The sequence below is a fragment of the Aythya marila genome (assembly GCF_965140915.1).
Source record: "Aythya marila genome assembly, chromosome: 4".
Classification (NCBI taxonomy): Eukaryota; Metazoa; Chordata; class Aves; order Anseriformes; family Anatidae; genus Aythya; species Aythya marila.
In genome coordinates this window covers 48,064,188-48,086,606 of record NC_139045.1, presented here as the reverse complement: position 1 = coordinate 48,086,606, position 22,419 = coordinate 48,064,188, and the positions used below count along the sequence as shown (strand labels likewise).

General features: G+C 40.3%; 2 protein-coding genes across 2 annotated transcripts in view; one reads left to right on the top strand and one right to left on the bottom strand.

The window, feature by feature from the left end:
* Positions 1 to 1,606: 1,606 nt before the first annotated feature.
* PPAT (phosphoribosyl pyrophosphate amidotransferase) lies at positions 1,607 to 15,534 on the bottom strand (the record flags this gene model as incomplete). Its single annotated transcript, XM_082759574.1, has 11 exons — positions 1,607 to 1,782; positions 3,184 to 3,304; positions 3,745 to 3,966; positions 4,241 to 4,368; positions 6,665 to 6,816; positions 7,923 to 7,995; positions 9,247 to 9,392; positions 9,484 to 9,596; positions 10,974 to 11,180; positions 14,628 to 14,694; positions 15,518 to 15,534. The coding sequence occupies 11 exons, from the start codon at positions 15,532 to 15,534 to the stop codon at positions 1,607 to 1,609; spliced, it is 1,422 nt and encodes a 473-aa protein (XP_082615700.1).
* Positions 15,535 to 16,358: 824 nt separating this feature from the next.
* PAICS (phosphoribosylaminoimidazole carboxylase and phosphoribosylaminoimidazolesuccinocarboxamide synthase) overlaps positions 16,359 to 22,419 on the top strand; it is a 38,913-nt gene continuing 32,852 nt past the window's right edge. Inside the window, exons 1-2 of the mRNA XM_082759573.1 lie at positions 16,359 to 16,761; positions 21,553 to 21,639. Of these exons, the coding sequence (XP_082615699.1) occupies positions 16,374 to 16,761; positions 21,553 to 21,639 (475 nt within the window). The 5' untranslated portion in view covers positions 16,359 to 16,373. The remainder of the gene's footprint in view (positions 16,762 to 21,552; positions 21,640 to 22,419) is intronic.

The following is a 22,419-nucleotide window of genomic DNA, read 5'->3' as shown; positions in this document are numbered from 1 at the left end:
AGTAATGTAGGAAAATAAGAGTATACCCAGAACAACTGATAACCTTCAGTTGATCTATCATTCTCACTGTTAAGAAAGCAACTTTATTTTTGAGTTAAGTTTGGACACTGACATCTATAAAGCACATATAGCTCAGACTTCAGAAGTTGTCAGGATTTGTCCTGGAGAACACAAGATATGAAACAGAAAATAAAACAAATGGCACTGCCAAAGATTTTTCTCCTTCCACATCCTATTGCCATCTGGTGAAAGCACTTGAAGATAGGTGGACAAAAACCTGGAAATGAGCTGGCATTGTGCGCTTGCAGCCCAGATGCCAACTGCATCCTGGGCTGCAGCAGCAGCAGCACAGCCAGCAGGGGGAAGGACGGGATTGAGCCTCTCTGCTCTGCCCTTGTGAGACCCCACCTGGAGTGCTGCACTCAGCTTTGGGGCCCCCAGCAGAAAAAGGACATGGACCTGTTGGAGTAAGTCCAGAGGAGGGCCACGAAGATGATGAAAGGGCTGGAGGCACCTCTCCTATGAAGACAGGCAGAGGGCTGGGGCTGCTGGGGCTGTGAGCCTGGTTCTGGGGAGACCTTACAGCAACCTTCCAGGGGTCTTAAAAAAGAAGGTGATAAAAATTATAGTGACTTTTTACATAGGCACATATTGATAGGACAAGGCGGAATGCTTTATAAAACTAAAAGGGTAGATTTAGATTAGATTTTACAAGGAAATTCTTTATTGTAAAGGTGGTGAGGCCCTGGCACAGGCTGCCCAGAGAAGCCGTGGATGCCCCATCCCTGGAGGTGCTCAAGGCCAGCCTGGGGCTTTGGGCAGTCTGGTCTGGTGGGAGGTGTCCCTGCCCATGAAATTAGATGGTCTTTAAGGTCACTTCCAACCCAATCCATTCTACAGTTCTGTGATTTAGAGTGGAATTCAAAAAAAGAATTTTGAAGTTATAAATCTAAAAAAGCTTTTGGCTGAGCATTTCCCTGAGTATTCATTTTTTCAAATCATGTGCTAGACCTTACATTTATAAAATCTGGAAACTTAGTTACAAAGGGCTTGATTAATAATAGTCATTTAGTTATATATGCAAAAGTCAGGTACTTCTATTTTTAAGAAATCTAAGCAAGAACTGCTGAGGAAACAAGAAGACTTTTCAGAATCTGGTATTTTTTTCCAAAACAGGAAAGCAAGCTTCACATCCTTTTTGCTTAAAGATTTAGATTAATTTGAAATTACACCACATGTCTGATAATTTGTACTTTGTGAACAAGTCTGACAGGGATATCTCACATTTGAGGTGAGACTGAAACAAAAAGCTCTGGCCTTGTTACATAATTATAAACACTTTGGTTTTTACAATATTTTATGAGAAAATAGAAGGCACGACCGTACATCAAAACTATATGATTTTGTATTTCAATCTGCTTACATAGTTTTCTTCAGCACAGACTTTCTTTAAGTCTTTACCAATAAAGATGTATTTTACTAACAGTAATCAGTCAACTATAATAAGCTTTACATATTACCTAAATGTAAGAAGGCTATTAGCAAGAAGGCATCTTTGCAAAAAGTACATTCAGCAATGATGAACCCAAGTGCATCCACTAAAAATTCACCATTCTAGCTCTACGGGATATTCTCCAGTGAGACATGCAGTGCAATGACCAATCTTTCCAACACGTGATTTCTGGGTTTTAAGGCTGTTCTCATTCTCTTGTCTTGCTCTGATGCTTTCTTGCACAGATGATACCAGCCCTTCCACAGAAAGGTAGACAACACTGTCTGCCCCTAGAGGAAATAAAGAATTTGTCTGTTAAAAGCTGCGATAATGTACCAAATGTGATGCTCCTAGGAAATGCAGTCGCATTGTTGTATGGATTACGATGCAAGGTGCATAACCTCACCTAGAAAATGGTTATGAAAAATTCTAAGATCGTAACAAGCCTTCCCCTCTCAAATTATTTGCACAGGGAGCAGATTCATTGAAATGTAGACAGAAGGTGCTGAGTTGGGGTCTGTTAGCCAAACATACTGCAAAAATTCAAACAGAATACAGAGCGTGTCTTAAGACCCTCTGAACTCCCTATGGTGGTCGTGTGGCTCATGCTTCCCAATCTAAACACCTAGGACTTATATACTCTTCTTGGAACTTGGAGGAGCAGAAGAGCATCATGTTAAAAAAAAAAAAAAACAAAAAACAAAACAAAAAAACAGCATGCAACTCATATAGCAGTAGGAAAGATAGATGACAGCCTACTCAGATCATTACCTTACCAGTTACACTCACTGTTTTGTGAATGAATACTTCTTAAATATGAGATACTACAAACTTGAAGTATTTCAACATGCCTTCATGACAATAATTTTGTGGAAAAGAACTCATTGCAAGATTAGACAAAGTATTTACACAAGAACTCTTAGTTTAAAGTTTCCAGCCACAGGTATATTCTTAAAACATTTTAAAAATATTTTGCAGCACAAGAAGCTATAGAGCAGATCTTCTCACTCGCAGACCTTCACATGATTTCTATTACTGATATCCCCATGAAGGCACATTATTTACCACATCACAAGAATATAAGCTGTTGTTTCTTTGTTCTCCTGTAAACATGACTCATTCTAGAGATTTGAGAATGTATTTAATTAACATTCTTTGATTAGTTTCGAATGATTACTTTCAAAGTAAAGTATCATGTAATGCAGTTAAAATTATTTACATAAATTTAAATTTGTAAAAACACCAGTGGGCATTTACAAATTCAGAACAAATTTTTATGAATGTCATAGAAGTGAAACTACATTAGTTTTTCATTATGCAACAGATTTTCACCATTTATTTTCTTTCTGATATTTTCCCTACAGTAGCTCTGTGTTGTAAATTTTCCCAGCAGGAGCAATACATATCGGAAGGCTGTGTTATACGTTATTTGTAACTTATGAAATTATTCTAATGCTTTATATTGTTCAAAGAAATATAACATACTAACTGTGTTAAAAAATACACAACTAACTTGGTTTGATCCGTAGGGAACATACAATGCAGATTTAACGTGCCAACTGTTACGATTTTTTTGTCCAGTTTTGCCACTCTCCCCTTTATGTGTTGTACTTTATTTTGATTCAGTCAATAAATGCCTACAAGTGAAAACTCTCAAAACAAAGAAAACAAACAAACAAAAAAACCTTTACCTATATAGTTTGCAAGATCGTGAAACTCAGGTCTGTTGGCAATCAGTTCTTCTTTTGTTGGAATGTTTATTCCCATGTAACAAGGAAATCTTATGGGAGGTGAAGCCACACGGATGTGTACCTGAATAAAAATAAAGTTTCAAAACAGTTCTATGAAGTGAAGGTCAGCAGATCATAACTAAATATAAGTCCAATTTCTACAAAATAATTATGAAGGAACACAGCACTAGACTGAAGTCATGGAAGAGTTAAAATAACTTTTTTTTTTTTAGATGCCAATGCAGGAAGAGAGATAAAGACCATTTTAGATTGTATTGTTACAATATTTCCTAATATTAGGATAAGATTTTGCTTTTCTGTGGCATTCAATCCTTGATGCAGATGTTTCAATTTACAAAATCAAACATCACACAGAATATTTTTGCTCCACTAACAGACTTGCACAGTCTATTTCAGTTAAAAAATACGAGACCCTCCCATCAATCTTGTATTTACATCTGTACTGTACTGACTAAAAACAGTCAGTGTTTTTTTTTTTTTACTGACTAAAAACAAACTTACCTCTTTAGCTCCTGATTCCCGTAGTAGTTTTATGATGGGTGAAATGGTATTGCCCCTCACAATCGAATCGTCAATGATAACAACTCTCTTGCCTTTAAAATTGTCAGACAGAACACCAAACTTCTTTGCAACACCAAGCTGCCGTAACCTCATATTTGGCTGGATAAACGTTCTTCCTACATACCGATTTTTACAGAGTACTTCAACGTATGGTAGTCCACACTATAAAGAGGAGACAGTTAAAAAGAATGATTATCTATAAAACTGGTTATTCTCAGTTACTGTATTTTAAAGCAACCTTTGGATTTAATAAGGACTTCACAGTAACCAAAACACTTTGGAATACCTTAATATAGTGGAATGACAAAAAAACAAGTGCACATGACTCAGTAGATACAAAGCTTTATCAGTACCAAACTCCAGTGGCCCATACTGAAATACTCCATTACAAAAAGAGATATGTGTAAATGTGCTTGAAAAAAATGCAAACACAAACCTTTTGAGCATAGCCCAGAGCTGCTGGGGTTGCAGACTCTGGAACAGTGCTGACCAGGTCTGCTTCCACAGGTGCTTCAATAGCAAGTTGCTGACCGCATCTCCTCCTGACTGAATACACCATTTGACCTAAGAACAGCAAGAACAGTTTTTCCTAGTATTCATAATTCAGATTACTTTTGTTTGCTGTATACATTTCTGTGGCAAGTTGCGGGCATAGAAGTCAGTGAGAAAAGCTCCAGAAATACGAAGCAGTCATTCACATGAGGTAGTTTTTTAGTTCTTCCCATAATGTCATATTCTATTCTAACATTCACATTCATACCACTACATAGAGTTAAAATCTATTTTGCCCTTGTCAGGTAACTAAAAGACCTGTGGATGTTACAGGAGGAAAGAAAAAGAAAATTATTCCTGCGATGTTCACAGTGTGCATATCCTATTTTTAGCCGTTTTCTTAAGCAAAGTTTGTGCAATCATGCTGTCTGCCTGTACTGTTACAACTTTGAGCCAGTCGGTGAACTTCACCCCACATTCAGGAAGGCGGGGAGAGGCTGTGGTGTAATGACCACATGGACGCCAGGGTATGTTTAGGGATCAATAGCTTCAGCAATCTTAACGGCTGGAGAACAGGCAGTTTGAGACAGCAAGGCGTCTCCTGAATCACCCTTCTTTGTTCCTCCTAAGTTGTTTACATCCCTCAGGACTTCATAGTCAGGAGTTCGATGTTATCACCAGCCAAGGAGCTTGTCGACCCCTGTGGCAATACTCCCACATCTCCCCCTTTTTTATTAACAAAGGGAGCACGATTAGCACAAATTAAGACACAGAGAAAAACTATCAGCCATACTAATCCTATCTTTAACAAACTTTGTAACCACATCCCTGGGAGAGGCAGGCACTGAGTGCTGCCCAGTGGGGAGCTCCGGCTGCCCCTCCAGCTCCTGGAGCCCCAGTTTGTGGGTGCTGCATATGCCAGCAGGACCCTCCCATACTTCGTTTTTTGGTTGAGCTGGAAGCTAAAGCTCTGAGGAGACTGCTGTGATCATGTTGAGGCAGAAGTTGAGACAGACAGACGGACCCATTGTGCTGACACCCATCTTGGACCAGCTGTGAGGTGATTGTGTATGTGGGTATTTTTCTCTCAGCTCGATGCTTCTTTCAGCTTGACCTTCCTCTCAGCTCAGGTGCGTTTCCTTTCAGCTTGCTGGGTTCAGCTGAACCTATCTTTGTGAGGCGATTAGTGTCCCTGTTCCTGTTCTGCTAGCCTGTTCCTGTTCTGGTAGCCTATCCCTGTTAATTGATTTTTTGTTTTTGTCCCTGTTCTGTTACCTAGTTCCGTTCCTGTTCTGTTAGCCGGTCCCTGTCCTTCTGGTCCCTGTTCTTCAGGTCCCTGTTTGGGTGCCATTTGTGGTGTAATGACCACACGGACACCAGGGTATGTGTAAGGATCAATAACTTCAGCCTCCTTTATTGAGGACAGGCTCCCTCATACCATTAGCTCTACAGCAGTACTTTCCCACTAGCTATTCATCAGTCAACAACTTTGCTCAGCAACAGCAAACATTTAGAAACTTCCATGTTTTTAAGAGATGGAGAACAAGCAGTTGGAGACAGCAAGGCGTCTCCTGAATAACCTTCTTTGTTCCTTCTAACTTGTTTACATTCCTCGTGGCTTCATCATCACCAGCCCGATGCTATCACCAACCATGGGGCTCCTCGACCCCCATGGCAACACTCCCAGAAGAGGCCTCAGGAGCTTTTAAGGTCCTAAAAGTCTGGGACCAGGAGAGGGAACTGAAGGCATTGTGAGATGAGGGCAAGGTAAAGATTACAGAGGACATTACTAGGGAATATGAGAGAAGTGAGGACAGTGCTAGGTATGAGCATCTTTGCTAGTATCTTGTCACTACGGCAATTTTCAGGGGCTTCTACTGAAGTAGTAATAAAGGCATTAGACTGACAGCCTCAAGTACTTGGATAAAGCATAGATTTCAGTTATATGAAAAGCATCTTCCTGAAATAATCCTTTCTTGCAAAGAAAACACTAAGATGAAGTTGTTCTGCAGATTTTATTTCACAGGTCTGATTTTTAAAAGGTTTTCCAAGAACTAATACAGTTCCTTCCTTAATGCTCTCGACTTTAAGGGTTATTTCCTCTACCTTAGCCATGTTTGTGGCTCTTTTCATCCTTTCCATAAGGCTATACAGGCAGGCCTGACTGAACCTGTATACACAGACAGGAACAGAAGAGTTTTATGTCCTCAAGAACTGTGCAAGCCTACCCAGTCCCAGCCCTGCTCTGGAAATTCATGTTCAGTGTCACCCTGCTATGATCCCTGACGCTTTGTAGAATCAATTGTCCTTGAAAATGCAATCTCCCATTATTTGGGAGGCAGTGGCTTTGTATGTTACATCTTCTTACCTTCAAAGATACTGTCTGGTCTTGCAAAATAAACATATTCAAAGATGCAGAACGCTGATGGATCTCCTTCAGGTCGTGGTACCACATCCAGTGTTTGGACATCATACCTGGATATTTTAACAATCTCTCCAGGAAGGACTTCACGGTAGTACCTTGAAAGAGAAATACAGCATTTAGAAATGTCCTGAACCTCAATGGTAGTTTTAAAATATAAACTCTATTGACAGAAAAATTGGTTTTGAACATGCTAATACGGTATTTTGCTTCTATCTTAGGATTTGATCTAGACTGTTTAAGACCAACATGCTAAGACAAAACAGCCTGAATAAATATCAGACAACAGTAAATTAATATTCTAACTAGTACAACAGCATTATGGTATTATTCCCATATGTGAGATGTAGGCTAGTGCAAAGAACACAGAATAACATGCCTACAATAAAACATCACAGAATGGAATAAGACTAGTAAAGCATGAGTCACACTGTTTCCTGGTTTTGCTCTACATCTCTTTTTATTCAGTGCTTGTGGTCTTAATGCAGTTTTTCAAAGCTTTTTATTTAGAGGATCCAAATGTATGTATTAGTGTTGAACCCAAACACACTTTTTAATGTTTGATTAGGAAATTAAATATACTTCCTCATAATCATTCTTCCTTTACTTATGTTTATTTCACAACTGTCTTCTTTTCCAAACTTCCTAAGACTTGTTTGACATCTCCCAGTGAGTATCCTACCTTTCTTTTCAGAGTGTCTTGGCTAGGGAGGTAATGTGAATGTCCACTCTTGTGTTGGCTCTAACATGAGTTTCCACACATGGAAATAATTTCAAGTGCCTGTCACTTTTCTAAAATGAGGCCTGTCAGGCAGCATATGCTGCATCTCAGGTGAGTGCAACCTGTGAGCTACCAGTGCAGCCTTTTCTGTAGCTGAAAGATTATTTTATAATACAAGAATTCTGCTATTAACTAGGCTAAAATTAAGAAGTATACAGATAATTAGATTTAATGCAACAAGTAAGAAGCATCCTTGAAGTTGTCTTTACCATTACTTTCTGAACACATAATTACTTAGCTTCCTTTACATTAATCCAATCAAGAAAATAACCTGACAAAAGACAATTGGCAAAAAACCTCCAAACAGCTCAACAACCTAATCCTTCATGTCTTTCACCTTTATAATATTTGGCAGTTTGAGGTTTAATGTTGAATTGCTGCCTGAGGAGAGCTTTCAGATAAAGTGAGAATTGGAGCACTTACTCTGCACCAATAGATAAAAAGCTACAGGATTCAGAGGAGACTACCCATCCTTCTGTTTCACTGTTATCCTTTCCTGAAATAAAAGATTTCAGTTATAGTTAGATTCCACAATTCTTGCTACCATTACCACTACACACATTGCATATCTTAATGCAGTACCTGGCTTGCCAAGTGCACAACTGCAAATTGTTGTGAGTTCTAACAATAAGGTTTAGCATTCCAAAAAGTTTCTTTAATATTATTTAAGAAAATGAAAGCATCATAGACTTGTTCTAGGCAGAATAGGAAGTAACAGCATCATATCCATGGTTCACAAAGAGAGACAGTTCAGATGTTATTTCTGCAGTATTTCAGACTTGCCCAATTCTAGGTCAATTGCTTTAGATATACATAATTACGTTTATTTGGACAAGAAATTCCTTTCTTTTCCTATGTTAAATGCATCAACGGATAGATCATTTGACTACAATGGATACTGAATTGAACTCCAAAAAGAAGAGTACAGACAAATAATTAAAAAAAAAAAGTACAGGACAAATTAAACCACAAAACAGGGTATTGGTGTTTGATAATAATCTTGATAATTTTTCTTTTGTTTTAATTTACCAGGTTTTCTGAAGCTATGAAAGCATTTACTTGTTTGCCTTTGAATTATTTTATTTTCAAACAAATGAACAGATTTTAATCTCACTTCAGGGAACATATTGATTTGCAGGCTAAACAAGAGCTCCAAGGACTTTTTCCCATCAATTGATTTTATAGTGTTCCATTACCAAACTAAGTGTGACTAGGAGTGCTTGGAAGTTAGAAATACATTGCCAGTAATTTGACACTTTTTCACCATCTTATCACAGCAGAAAGGAGGAAAACAAATTTGTTTCTGGGCTGGATATAGTCCTGGGCAAGTAGCTCCAGTTGGCTCTGCATGAGCAGGCAGGCTGGAGCAGGTCACCTCCAAGGTGCCTTCCAACCCCAGCTATGATTTTGTTTATCCTTGCTTTCCCATTGAGATGGTAAGAGTTTAGTTAGACTTTCACAAATATTCTATTACAGTTGGCCTGCCTAATTCTGACACTGTCAGCAGGCAACACGGATTCACTTTTGCTGGGAGCAGAAAAGACATTTGCCAACTTCCTACAAATTATCTTTTCCTTACACCACTTTTGTTTTGAATTTTAAAAACTGACTTTTGCATCCAATATTCCTACTTCCACCTCAGTAAATGCAGCTGTAATTATTTATATTGATGACTTAATGAACAAACTATGCATATATTTAAATGTGTATATATATATGTGTGTATGAATATATATGTATGGTTTACCTTTTCCATTCATGTCCCCCACTGGAATAAGGCGACCAATGCAGAGTGGACGATTTCCATACGGATCACGTACTGCATAAATTATGTCTTTATGCATAATTAGCAACGAATAAGAAGTTGGAGTTTCATTCATTAAATTTTTTATTCTGCAAGGAGACATAAGTGAACATACTCAAGTGTTGTACGCCATGCTGAGAACAGATTGCTGTTCTTGATTCTGAACCCTGTCCTCCTCACCTTGCTACCCAATCGGCAGTGTCATCATTTTCTAGAGGAGGTGTGAAAGCCAGCAGCTGGGTGATCAATTCACTGTCAGAACTGGTCGACAGTCCTACACCATGCCGCATAAGCTTTTAAGACACAAAACAAAAGTGTTACCAGTACTAAAAAAAAGATCTCACATAACACTGCTTGGATTTTAGTTTAACAATACCTTTGTACAGTGAACAAATGTTTTCAAACATATCAGTGCTTTAGACGATTAGATCATCATAAAGTCAACTTTCAATATTTAAAAAGAACTGGTACAATCATCTATGTCTGGAACTGCATTTCTCCCTTTCTATCTCATTCTTTCACTTCATGTGCAGCCAAAAGTATTCAGGACATAAAGTCATGTTTGGGCCATTTAATCAACTTGTTCTGCTTGCTCTGGGAAGAGAGGTAAAATATGCATGGGGGAAAATATGAAATTACCTATAGAAGATACAGAAAGAGAAGAGAGACATCAAGACAGAAGGGTAGTCAGGGCACAAAGCAAAAATAAAAGAGGTGTGAAGGAAAGCGGAGTGGAATTAAAAAGCTGAAATCCCACATTTTTTCCTAGGGTTTGCTAGACCAGGTCAGTCAAATTGTTCTATCCTGGTATATTTATGCTTCTAAGGAAGATGAGAATCTGCAGTGTATTCAGCCAACTATTAACAAGCCATTCAGTGCTGCATGCACTACAGTTACTAGATTTTATCTTTAGAAGTCATTCTAAATCTCAAGTAACCTAGATTCTCCCCTTTCCGTCTACATTTCCTCCCCACTGTTTTTTTCTCTCATCCATTAAGTACGCTTGTTAATCTGATTAAAGATGGGGTAAATTACTTTAGGCATGTCATATGTTTGCCTTGCTGCAAAGCAAAAGTATGTCTTCTAGCTTTTGGATGGAACTTACGATAGAACAGATTTCACAATGAAACATCTGCTAGATTTTAAACAGGTTCTTTAACACATACCCTTGCAGCCAAACACACTACAAAATCTGGTGTTTGATGATCTCCTTATGTGTTTATGTCCTGACAGTGCTCATGATGAATTTTGCAAGCCAGAAATACAAATAAAGACAATATTCCAAACCAGAACATTTCATATTACAATTACTTCACCTTATTATTATGCCTCTCCTAACTCTAAGCATATGATTTTCTGCTTCTGTCAGCCATAACAAATGAGGAGAGCTTCAAGCCAAGATCCCCTGTTATGGCTGAGATAGTTTTCTCACTTGTCAAACAGCAATGTGACCATCAGTCCAGAGGACTGGTGAGTTTTCCCCTGTGACGGTTACAAATGCCTCCTCTCTCCAGGAGTTTTTTCCCCCAAAATTATCTATTTTGATTATGGTGCTCCTTCACTACACCAAGCAGTTTGGTATTAAGTACATGTCATAGCAAAGTTTTTGCTCATTGCTGCCTCATACTCAGACATAAATGATGCTGGAGCTTCCCAGGGGAGATACTGACCTTCCTCCTCAGTCGCACGGCATTTGTTAGCTCACCGTTGTGTGCCACAGCGATCTTGCCATGAAGAGTTTCTACAACAAAAGGCTGGCAGTTCTGCAGCTCAGAGATCCCGGAGGTAGAGTACCTGGTGTGCCCAATACCAAGGTTTGACACATACAGCTTCTTCAGGCTGTCTGCATTGAACACGTGATTTATAAGACCCATTCCCTTTGGGAGAAAAAGAAAAGAAAATTGTTCTGTTTTGTTTTTCTGGCAACTGGCTCATTGCATCTTGTGTTTCTTTTTGGTACTGCACTAAAACCCTGCAAGAAGGGGAAGTAACCTGAAAGCCACAGGAAAGAAAGAAGCTGAGTAGGTATCATAGTGCTGTGTCAGATCCCATTACTGCTGTTTTTAAACAAAGCATTACACATTGTTGTGCTGAGGGTTTTCACAGAACGATCTATTCCCTAACTAAAAATACATTTTCTGAAAAACACTACTGAACTGTTGTAGAAAAGAAGAAAAAAAAAGTTGCAAGAAGGAAATTCTACTTAGGGAATACTATTCACAAGTTAGCAGTATATTTGATTTACTTTTATACTGAGTCTATGACAACATTTATCAGATTGCAGTCATTCCTGCCAATATTAGGAATAAAGCTTTTTTCTAGAGCTGCCAATATTAGGAATAAAGCTTTTTTTGAGAGTTTTTTTTTCTGTTTACTTGAAACAAACTTTTCATACATCCAGGTTGCCTTCTGTCTAAAGCAGAAATGCGTCAAGGCTTTTTAGTGAGCCATCAGGAGCTGCTTTTGGCAACAAACACAACTTAGCAGCAAGAACAGTCTGAAAAAAAAAAAACCAACCTGCACACAGAAAGGAAATCAAGACTGGATTCCAAACCCTCCTACAACCCCTGCTTTTTCGGCTGCCTGTGGAAAGTATTTACATCCTTCTAAGCCTCAGTTTCCCTATCATGCATAGTAATTGTGATATACATGAAATCACACATGGTAACAACACTCCTAGAATCTGCACAGATATACAGGAGAGACTGGAAAGTCATGAATGGTTCATAGCCTATGCTGTGGGTACAACAAGACAGTGGGATGAGACAGAAAGGAAGGAAATATATTTTCAGAGCTCAGTCAAAGCAGCTTAAAGAAAGCCAAGCTTTAGGGTATTTTCTTCTGCAACTGGTATAGAGTCAGAATACCGAAAGGCTGTGTTTGCATGTGGTTTTAGGATATTAACTGCATTGTTAAAAAGTTATTGCCTCAAACAGCCAAACTGGTATAAGTTTACTTGAATGGTTCAGCAAACTTTGTGCCAGATCAAGTATCATCTGTTGTCTCACAGATGACATGAAGCTTGCCTAGAGTCTGTATCATGTACAGAAATACAGTCACGTTCTTTTTTTACTTTGGCCAGTTTTATCCTGACAGATCTGGCATTTCACAGGTCCAATGTCAATGGATGTGGCTATTTGAAGCATTGCTATAGCTTAAACAAGCAATGCTATTTTAAAACAGAATTGCTGACACAAATACATAATCTTTAAAATGCAGCTTGAAATATTTTGCTGATTTAGATTGTGCTGGTGTGGGACAGTGAACGTGAATTGCACCAGTATAAAGAGTTCCCAGTGAAGACGATCTGACATCTGTATTACATGAAGCCTGGTACATACCAGAACATGATAATATAGCTACTTCAATATAGATTTTTCTGCATATTCAAGCATGCAAAAGTAAGACAAAGCCTTTCTACTATTGACATCACTACATCTATACAAGAGATTTAAGTTTTTCCACATCCTGAGCCAGTGCAGCTATGACACTAATGTTTTCTTGCACAAGTCTAGCTGAAAGGCTCCAACAGACAAATCTGGATGAGTCTTCTGGGAGAGTTTAAAACAATGGATTAATAGCCTTTGTCAAGGGCTATAAATCTGTTGTCAAAGGCTGGTAACAATCAGAAAGGAGCACATAACCGTGCCATAGACAGTACAGTTCGTACTCTAATACGTGCATTGGCTTAAGCTGTTGACAAAGGTGAGTTTGCAGTAACGCACTGGGTTGTAAATCAATGCAGTGAGTGGCAGGCACCTTTTCCATTCTGTTGTCTCTGCTAAGAATAGTCAGCTGGGGGTTGGAGGACACAGTAGCATCTTAACTGTTTACTATTTTTTTTTTTTTTTATGATCTAGTTTACAAGTCAGACTTGTAAACTTATTTCCAATGGTGTAACAGACCCAAATGCTTGTTACATTGGCATTACTTCTAGGACTACACATCACATCTATTGTACTCCACAGGCTCTTTATTGCACTGTGGTTATTATGGTTTTTAAAAGTGATGTAGCTGAGAAAGGTATTTCAAGGATATGAGAAACCATCACACGCTTTGCAACTCTTAAAATATCAAAGCTGATACAATGATAGTCAATTAAATTCTTAGATGACAGCCAAGTATGTCAGCTCACTAACATGGAAACTCTACTGCTTATTGTATTGGCTGCTACAAGTTCATTCTGAGAAATATCTTTTACTACAGGATTTATCTTTTAAAGCTCATTTTAAAAGGAAGTTGCAATTTCTGTAAACCTTAAGGAAAGCTGAAACCCAAGCAGGAGCAGGAATGAAAAACAGACAACACGGTGCAGTAGTTCAGAAAACTGGCATTTAAAAGTGTGTAGGGGGGAGGATCAGGCTGCAAGTAACGGATAGGAGGGGGGGAAATTCCAGAAGAGGCGACAAACTTGACGCTCAAGAGACAAGACTGTGCACGAGGCATTCAGCAGTCACACATTTATACACATGCTGCTGCAACAAAATGGTTCTTACTCTTACACTGATTTGAACAGCTTTAATTAATCTTCCTCAGAGACCCGTGAACATGAAAACAAATTGCTTTCAGACTGTGGTTAGAGAGTGCACTGGCCTCAAGAACTGCCCTGTGGTTTTGTCTGCTGAAATAGTTTTATTTCCTATATGCTGCTCTTTCAGTGTTTAATAGGCTGATGATCATTTTCTCCTGATCACTATTCAAAACAGAATGAGCAAAACCAGTCTCAGAAAATGCAGGGATTCTCCAGGCATAATACTTCAGAGGCTGTGGCCATTTTATGTTTTTTTGTTTGTTTGTTTTACATCCCTGGGGATTCTCTCAGCTTGAGAAAGACTGGGTGACTTTCTCAGGTCTCCATTCAATCATTTATTTTGTTCATTTTCACCTATGGGTACAGTAGCTTTCACTTCCTTGATTCTCACTAAGCTAACAATGTCATCCACTTGCTTGTGCAGAACCTGTAACTATTTTCCTTTTTTCTTTCTCAAGCTGTGATGAACTCTTCCAAATCTCTGGAGTTAACACTTTAGCTGCAGGTTGACTTTGGTAATTACTTTTATAGGAAAACAATAGCCTGATCTGGACCTGTGTGTCTGCTGCTGTGTGCATGTATACAACCAGCAGGGATAATGTTGGCATATCTGTTTTAAACGTGCACTTAAGTCAGAAATTGCACAAATAACAGAATTAGATATTAGCACTCTGACAAAGAAAAAAAATAAATAATCAAAACATGATGCTTCCCCTCTTTTTAGCTATTCAGTTTCCTCACTGAAACAAACTGTGCATCTCAGTTGGGCATCTACAAAGCATTTACATTTTACCTTGTGCACTTTGAATGCCTGGGATGACTCTCCATCACTTGTCACAATTCCAGCACTCTCCTGGCCCCTATGGACAGAATACAATTAAACATGAAATGCTTAGAATGAAACGCTGTACCATACTATAGATTGGTGGGTTTTCCCATTCTTCACAAGATGAAATTTTAATGTATGTTTATTTATTGTTTCATTTCACATGCTTGTAATCAAAACTGGTTTCTTGCCCGTGATACGCTTTATTTGGAAACAGTCACATAAGGTTTGTGCCTAAGCCCACTGAATTCAGTGGGAATCTTTCCATTAATAAGCACTGGCTCAGCCTCTTACTGCAGTCCGATTTCAGTGTGGGCATAAAATAACAGCAGATGCTTAATCTGCAAAGCCACTTTGCAGTGCTGGTACTCCGGGCTCCAGCAGTAGGCTCTCCAGCATTACTGCATTTCTGTCGGGGTTTGGGGCGCTTTGTCGTAAAACTGCTGCTTTTGCTTAAGGGAATGCATTGTCTCTGTCACTGATCACCTGTGTGAAAGCTTTTGAACTCTCGCACTAAAGCAATCAAGCAGGCATTTGCACAGCTAGCTTGTGGGAGGATCGTCATGGGGGTCGACAAGCCCCGTGGCTGGCGATAACATCGGGCTGGTGACGATGAGGCCCTGAGGAATGCGAAGAAGTTAGAAAGAACAAAGCAGGGTGATTCAGGAGACGCCTTGCTGTCTCCAACTGCTTGTTCTCCAACCCTGAAGACATGGGAGTTGCTAAATGTTTGCTGTTGCTGGGCAAAGTTGTTAACCGATGAATAGCTGCTGGGAAAGCTCCGCTTGTAGGGCTGATGTATAAGAAGGGATCCTTTCCAAATAAAGGAGGTTGCAGTTACTGATCCCTACACATACCCTGGTTGTTTCGCCATAACGAGGACATTCCTAAACACGTTAATTTTAACTCAGGAAGATTGCCCCGTCTATAAACACAAAGACTGGTGTTAAAACTAACTGATTTGCTTCATCCAGTGACTTTCAATTCAGTATTGCAGACGATTCCCATTTCAGTATCGATGCTGTCCCTTTAAACACCTCCACAAGGAAACGGTGAGAGAAGCAGGCATCCTGAGTGAAAGGCCTTTGCAAGTAGGCAGCTTACATCTTCCTTGTAGCGCTAATGGCAAAAAGTAAGCACAAGCGGAAGGGAAGCGCAAAAAGCTTATGCAATTTCGACACTTTGGCGAATCCTCCACAGGCGAGCGTTTTATTAAATCATCGCTCAGTAATTAATAAGCATTAACAACGCGCGTAGGTGGCCCCCGGCTTTAAAACACCCCCCTGGCAGGAAGGCTCGAGTCATGCCCACGCTGCTGCCACCCACCCGCACTGCAGCCTCATGAGGAGCTGCGGCGGTGCCCACGCAGGACACCCACACAAGCCCGTCCCCAGCCCAGTTTTCCACACAGGTGCTGCTCCTTCTCAGAGGACGCCAGAAACACCCGTGTTTTTCGCCACAGTGGCGATGCCGCCACGGTTTCTCGCGTGAGGCCGGGGAGACCCGCGGGCTCCTGAGGCGAGATGGCCGCCCAGGACTCGGGTGGGCTCCGCAGGGCTCCGGCCGCCCGCAGGCCTTGGGGCCGCCCGTGCTCGGGGCCCGCAGCGGCTCGGGGCGGCGCGGCGGAGTGCGGCGCTGACAACCAGGCGCCTGGTTGCCTAGGGAACCAGATCTTGGCTAGAAATAGTGAATCATTTCCAGGTCACTTTCAACATGGAGTGTGGAGTGGGGAAGCACTGGACTGAGGAGGAGGTTAAAGCCTTGCTAAGCGTCTGGTCCGAGAAAAGCATCAGGAAGCAGCTCCGCGGCACGCTGAGGAATAAAGGGATTTTCATCTACATTGCCAAAAGGCTGCAGGAGTTGGGAGTTTGCAGGGATTGGAAGCAGTGCCGGGCAAAGTACAAAAACCTCAAGTATGAATACAGAACGGTTAAATACGCCCACAACTCCGGGGATGCCACTAAAACCATGAAGTTTTTCCACGACCTGGATGCCATATTGCGATATGAACCTGTCCTGCAGTTAGGCGCCGAAGAGAACGGCAGGTGCTCCGCGACCGAGGCGCGTCTGAACGCCAGCCCCACCACAGACAGCACCCAAGGTAAAAAAAAAAAATAAAAAATAACAAACTCTTGCTATTTCCTCTCTTTGCTTCAAACCAAACAAACGCACGAACCAGCCAGGGCAAACAGAGCCAAAGCCCAAGTTTGTGGCTGAGGCTGCCCAGCCCCGGCAGCGCTGCGAGCAGCGACTGACTGAATGCGCTCCTGGCGCAGGGCAGAAAAATGTTAGCACCCACCAGTGTTGAAGCCTGTAAATACAGCCTAATTCTCACCAAATCATCCTAACATTAAAGCCTCGGCAAATACTCGCTGGTGTTAAGGCTCCTGCACCGAGTTCAAGCCCTAAATTAAGGAAAACTGGCTGGTTTGGGTTTTCTTTTTCCCTTTGACATTTATTCGCAATACTTTGGAGTCGGGTTCAGTGGAGCTCCAGCTCAGACATAAACTTAAAGAGAAATGAAAGCTAATGTGGAAAATGTCATGAACTGTTTTCTGTGGTAGAACTAAAATTCTTGATTTTTACCCCTACCTATATCTGAAATTTCATTTACAGAGAGGACAACTAAAGGTAAATTAAATTATTTTGTAAGCAATTAACTTATTTTTTTGAGAAACACAGGATGTTTAATAACTTCTCATGAAAAATTGCAATATAGTGGGGAAAGTAAAAATGCTTGTGTTTATCAGAATATTCAGAGGCAAAACAAGTAAATCCCACTGCTTTTATTCTAAAGAGTTTCTTACCGAATTAATTGCATCTCTTGTTTTATTCAGCCCTCGCTCATATGCATTTAAGCTGTGCTTAACATTTCAATAGGGTCAATCTGCTATTTGACAGCACTCAAATCTCCTCATCGCATTCTAAATGTCACCAAAGCACAAGCCCCAATAATAGTTCCGAGTATCAAAATAATATGGCGAAAAAGAGAAATAAAAAGCTTAGCTCCATTTGTGCCCACAGTATGTAACTGTTTATGTTACCTAAGACTGTGAATCTTTTCTTAAGAAAAACAACACAGAATTAGTATCAGAGGAGACTGCTAAAGGTGCTGGACATTGAGCTTGCCCTTGTACTCTTCAAAGGCTCACTCTATTCTGTTGTGGTACAGGTCTAAGAAAAAGGAATCAACATTTCTCTTGCCATTCTTTACCTTAGGTAAAAGCTTGACCTTAATTTGTCATCGTTAGCAGAAAGCCTCTAATCTTTCACAAGTCACTTAAAATGAAGCAGCAATTTCAGACTATTTTAACGTGTTCTCTGCACTATATATTGCTCCTACATTCCATTTTTATTTTTAAACATGCAGAACTGAGAGCCAAATCTTTGGCTAATACAAACTGTTAGCTCCTGAGGACTATGTGAAGCTAAGATAGTGAGGGTCCTTCTGCTCAGGATCTGGATTTAGATTATCCTCTGTATTTTGATACAGTTTGTACCAATTGTTAATCCTAATTCTCACCTGCTTTAGGCCTCTAGGAAGTTTAAACCAGAAAAGGTTAATAGCAGTTGTGAATCCCAAACTGGAATAAAACAAAACACAAACAAACATCTTTGCCCCCTGGGTGAGACACAGCTCATTTTCAAGCATTGGCACAATCTGGTTTTAAAGGCAATATGTTTAAATACCCTCTTAAGTGTCCAAGCATTTCTGTTACTTGCTTTAGGGAAAAAAAAAAGGCAAATTATTTTATGGATGAACACAAATTAAATGCAACTAACTGTAATAACACTAAGAATTTAAATGCAAAGCTTCCCACAACTGTAATTCAGCCAGAATGGCAACATCCTAAGGTATAAAGCATCCTGCAGCTGTGTGGAGTAGTAACTACACGAACACCAGAGTATGTTTAAGGATCAATTACTTCTGTCCACAGATCAAAAAAAATTAAGCACATAGCATGCTTTAGCTATCCTTTCCTGAGGGGTCATACCCCGTATGTACACCTGTATGAAAGGACAGAGAGCATACCCCTGAGAACATCAACTTCATTTAAGGACACAAAGTCAAGCAAGTGATGCTGCTTGGGGGCCCAGTCCTTTCCCATCACAGTCAGAGTTGTGGTGTCTGAAAGGAGGAGCTGCCAAGCTCAGTATGTTGAAGGGCAGTTGTGAGGCAGAAGTGGCATTTGTGGCTCTGTGATGGTCAGAAGCCTTTTCGTGGGGGCAAATCTGAGGGTAGCACTCGCACAGGTTGAAATGGGACTTGGCACAGCCCATGTGCTTACCCAGCAATGAGCCTCACAGCTCCTCTGCTGCCTTGGGGAGGAATGGGAGGGACTGCGGGTACCCTCTGTAAGGCAAAAAATACCAAAGTACATCTGTGTCCTTGCAGATGTCCTCCTGAGTTTCTCCTGTTCAAGCACAGGAGAGGAGGGAGGTATGTTCCCTCCCCTCTTTCAAAAGGGGCTGAGAAGCCTTATTTTGGCAGTGCTGGAGGAACCAAGGATGCTTACTTAGGCTTCTGCCTTGGATAGGAAGTGCAAGAAGAACAAAAGGCTATCAGCAAATTAAAACCTGTGCCAAATAACAATGTTCAGTATGCGTTTCTTATTTTATTTGGAGAACAGAGTAGCTGTACTAATTCATTCTTTAAAATGCATGGTGCAGGACAGTGCATGCTCCCAAAGAAAATACTTTATTTTTAACCATTGTACTTAGCCTCAGTCTAAATTCTCATACTCATCCTTCATGTAAAGCTAGAAATCAAGTTTTGGTGTTTGATTTCTTTGATTCTCTCAGACTGGGAGACTGCTGGGGGAAGCGGAGGAAGGAGGAGGAGGAAAAAAAGAGACTACTTTTATGGGACTGAGTGGTATTTCTATAGCATTTCCCTGAGGTGTTTTTGCTATCTTGTAAAAGCAGTTTTCTGTTGGAAGTGTAATTGAAGAAAGTAATAATTAAAATCACAATCAAATTTAAGAGAAAGGTGTCTGAGGCCAAACTCACTAGCAAAACACCCCAAATCCCAGCTCATTCATGGAAAGATGACGCTTTCCACAAAGCACATACAGCAGTGCAGGCCAGTGATGTTCATGTTGTCTTCCCAAAATACACTGTTTCAGGGCAAAGACATTGCTATAACTTAAGTAATGATTAAAAAGACCTTTTCATTTTGTTAACCAGTTTGGATTGTTTCAAGTTAGAACAAGTATTAACAAATGGAGCACTTGATTTACAAAAGCAAAGCTCACCTAGTAATTTCGGTGATTTACGATCTCTTGTATTTCTTGCTTTATGTTGAAATATTAACATAGTTAATACTGCCCTTCGCTTTACAACAGCATCTATAGAAAAATTATCAAGTCAGAACAGAAGTTGCACCAGCAGTGAAATTATTATTCTAGGTTCTAAATTTACGGAGCTACTAGAAATGCAAAAAGATCCTTTGTAAATGATGACTTGAAAATGGAAGTCATACATAGTTTTCCGTGTCTGGTTTTCAACATTAAACTCGTCATTTACAAATATTTTATGTACGTGGGTTTTTTGATAAGGATACATAATACATGCATATGAATGTTTTTGCTTAACAAATACTTTTTTCTTCCATCAAGTATTATTTCTTTCAAATATAACACTTTGTGTTAACTGTTCTTATTTACTTATGACATTAAATGGTTTCTTTTCAAACAGCAGAGTGTAAAGAAAGCTTTCTCATCCCCATGTCCACAGATGCCCCACTCAGCAGCATCCCAACAAAGAATTTCTCTCCCCTCTCTGTAGTTTGCTGGGCAGCTCTCAGGCAGCCAGAGCTGAGCCCTGGCACTAGCGATGGAGGCAGGAGCACACCTTGCCCTCTGCCCACCCATCACAGGGGGTGGCAGCTTCTGCCATGAAACAAGGCGGCCAGCTGGGAGCAGCGTGAGATCAGACCAAGGTGAATATGACTCATTTTGCTGAGTCTACCTGAAAGTCGGAAGGATTTAGGATGGTGTTTTCAAATGACTGTAGACACAGTTCTCGATTTGAGCAGTGTCAGGGACGCCCCATTCCACCTCTATGACCGTGCCTCATTACGGCCCCATGGTACGAGGGCGTGCGGTACTGCTGAACAGGTAGCTTCGCTCCCCGTCACCCACCGGGCTGCACACGGCAGCAGCTCACTCAGCATGCTGATGAAATCAGCATTGCATAGCTCCTGTCATCAAGATGTGTTGAACACAGCGCAATTTAAAAGTGCTCTGTGAACATTAAGCTGATTCATAACCTGACTTGCGTATGCTGCTCTCCAAACTTACACAGCAATTGCTATAACGCTGCTGTTTAAAGAACTGTAAGGAATCCAATACTGTAAAAACGCTAGATTGAATCCAGTCGGCTACAAGTACGTTTGATCTCCAGCCAAAGTGGTTTCCTGCTTTCTCTGTGCCGCTAATGAATCTCAGAGATTTCCAGAGCCCTTTGTAGAACGTTCTTATTTTCTTCCTACTCTTTAAATACTCTTCCTGGAAATTGGTTATATAAATGGGTTTGTGTTTATCTGAATCTATGTGCAAAGTCTGCTCTTTTTTACCATCTATTGCTTTACATTCTCTACTTTCCAACTATACATGTGCTATCCACTCTAAATGCTGAGAATCAGAGAAGCAGACAAGTCACTAGAATCTGGTCAGTTTCTACAAGAATTTTAAAATAAAGAATATTTCTGACAAGCTTCACATTTAAGACGTAAAATAATTTAATTTGCCTCCCATAACTCCTGGCTCTTTAAATTGAGTGTGGAAAATGCCAAGTTAATAATCTCATTGTGTATGGACATTTCCACTAAAACAAATATAAGCTAATTTTGTCCATACCTGTTTTTATCTGACAACTCTTTCCTTCCCAGGTGAAATATCAGTTTCTTTAGAAGACGATGAGGATGCTCCAGGAGATCCACTACTTTTTATGTCACGTGTCAGACCAGTTCAACTAGGTATAGTATGATGGTGCAGAGACGACAAACTAAAAAGCAGCATTGCTGTCAAAGTACTTTCTGATAGCTTGAATGCGACATTGTTCCATTTCTCATCAGCATAGCTATAAAACAGCCACACTTGTGCACCATTTCATTCCCAGTTTTAGTGCTCAGCAGTCCCGTGCTTCACTAGATACTGTCCACCACACACGATGTGCCTCCTGCTTGACCACTGTTCACACTCGAAACGCATCTCTTGCTATAGTATAATCAAATTAACCACATTCATTTTGTTCAGTGCCAAATGGTAGCGTGTGATACACAACTCAACTTGTAATTTCTCTCCAACTCATGTAAATTTCTGCTTAAGGCAGCATGAGTGAATGGCCTGAGCCAGGAGAGAGATGCCAGGGTCAGACCTCTCCCACTGAGTAATCCCAATTTGCAATGGGCTTCACAGCAAATGTGTGCTCTCTCCAACCCAGGGGTGGTGAGCCAAGCTTCAGCCCAACCAAGGCTACAACAACTCATCTGGAAACTGCCCTACTCTAGCAGTTTTGCTCCTCCCATTTCTGCCACACTCTCTATGCCCCAGCGTACATCCCAGTCCCCCAATCCAGTCACAACTTTCACTAGAGAATAAACTCCAAGGTGCGATATTCAGAGAGAAAATAAAGCCCCAGCTAAACTTACAGGTTTTAGAGTGCAAACTACATTCCTTTTGTCCAGCCTAACAAGAAATTAAGGAAGAGACAAGAAATTTACACGCAACTGCATACATATATATAAAAACAAAAC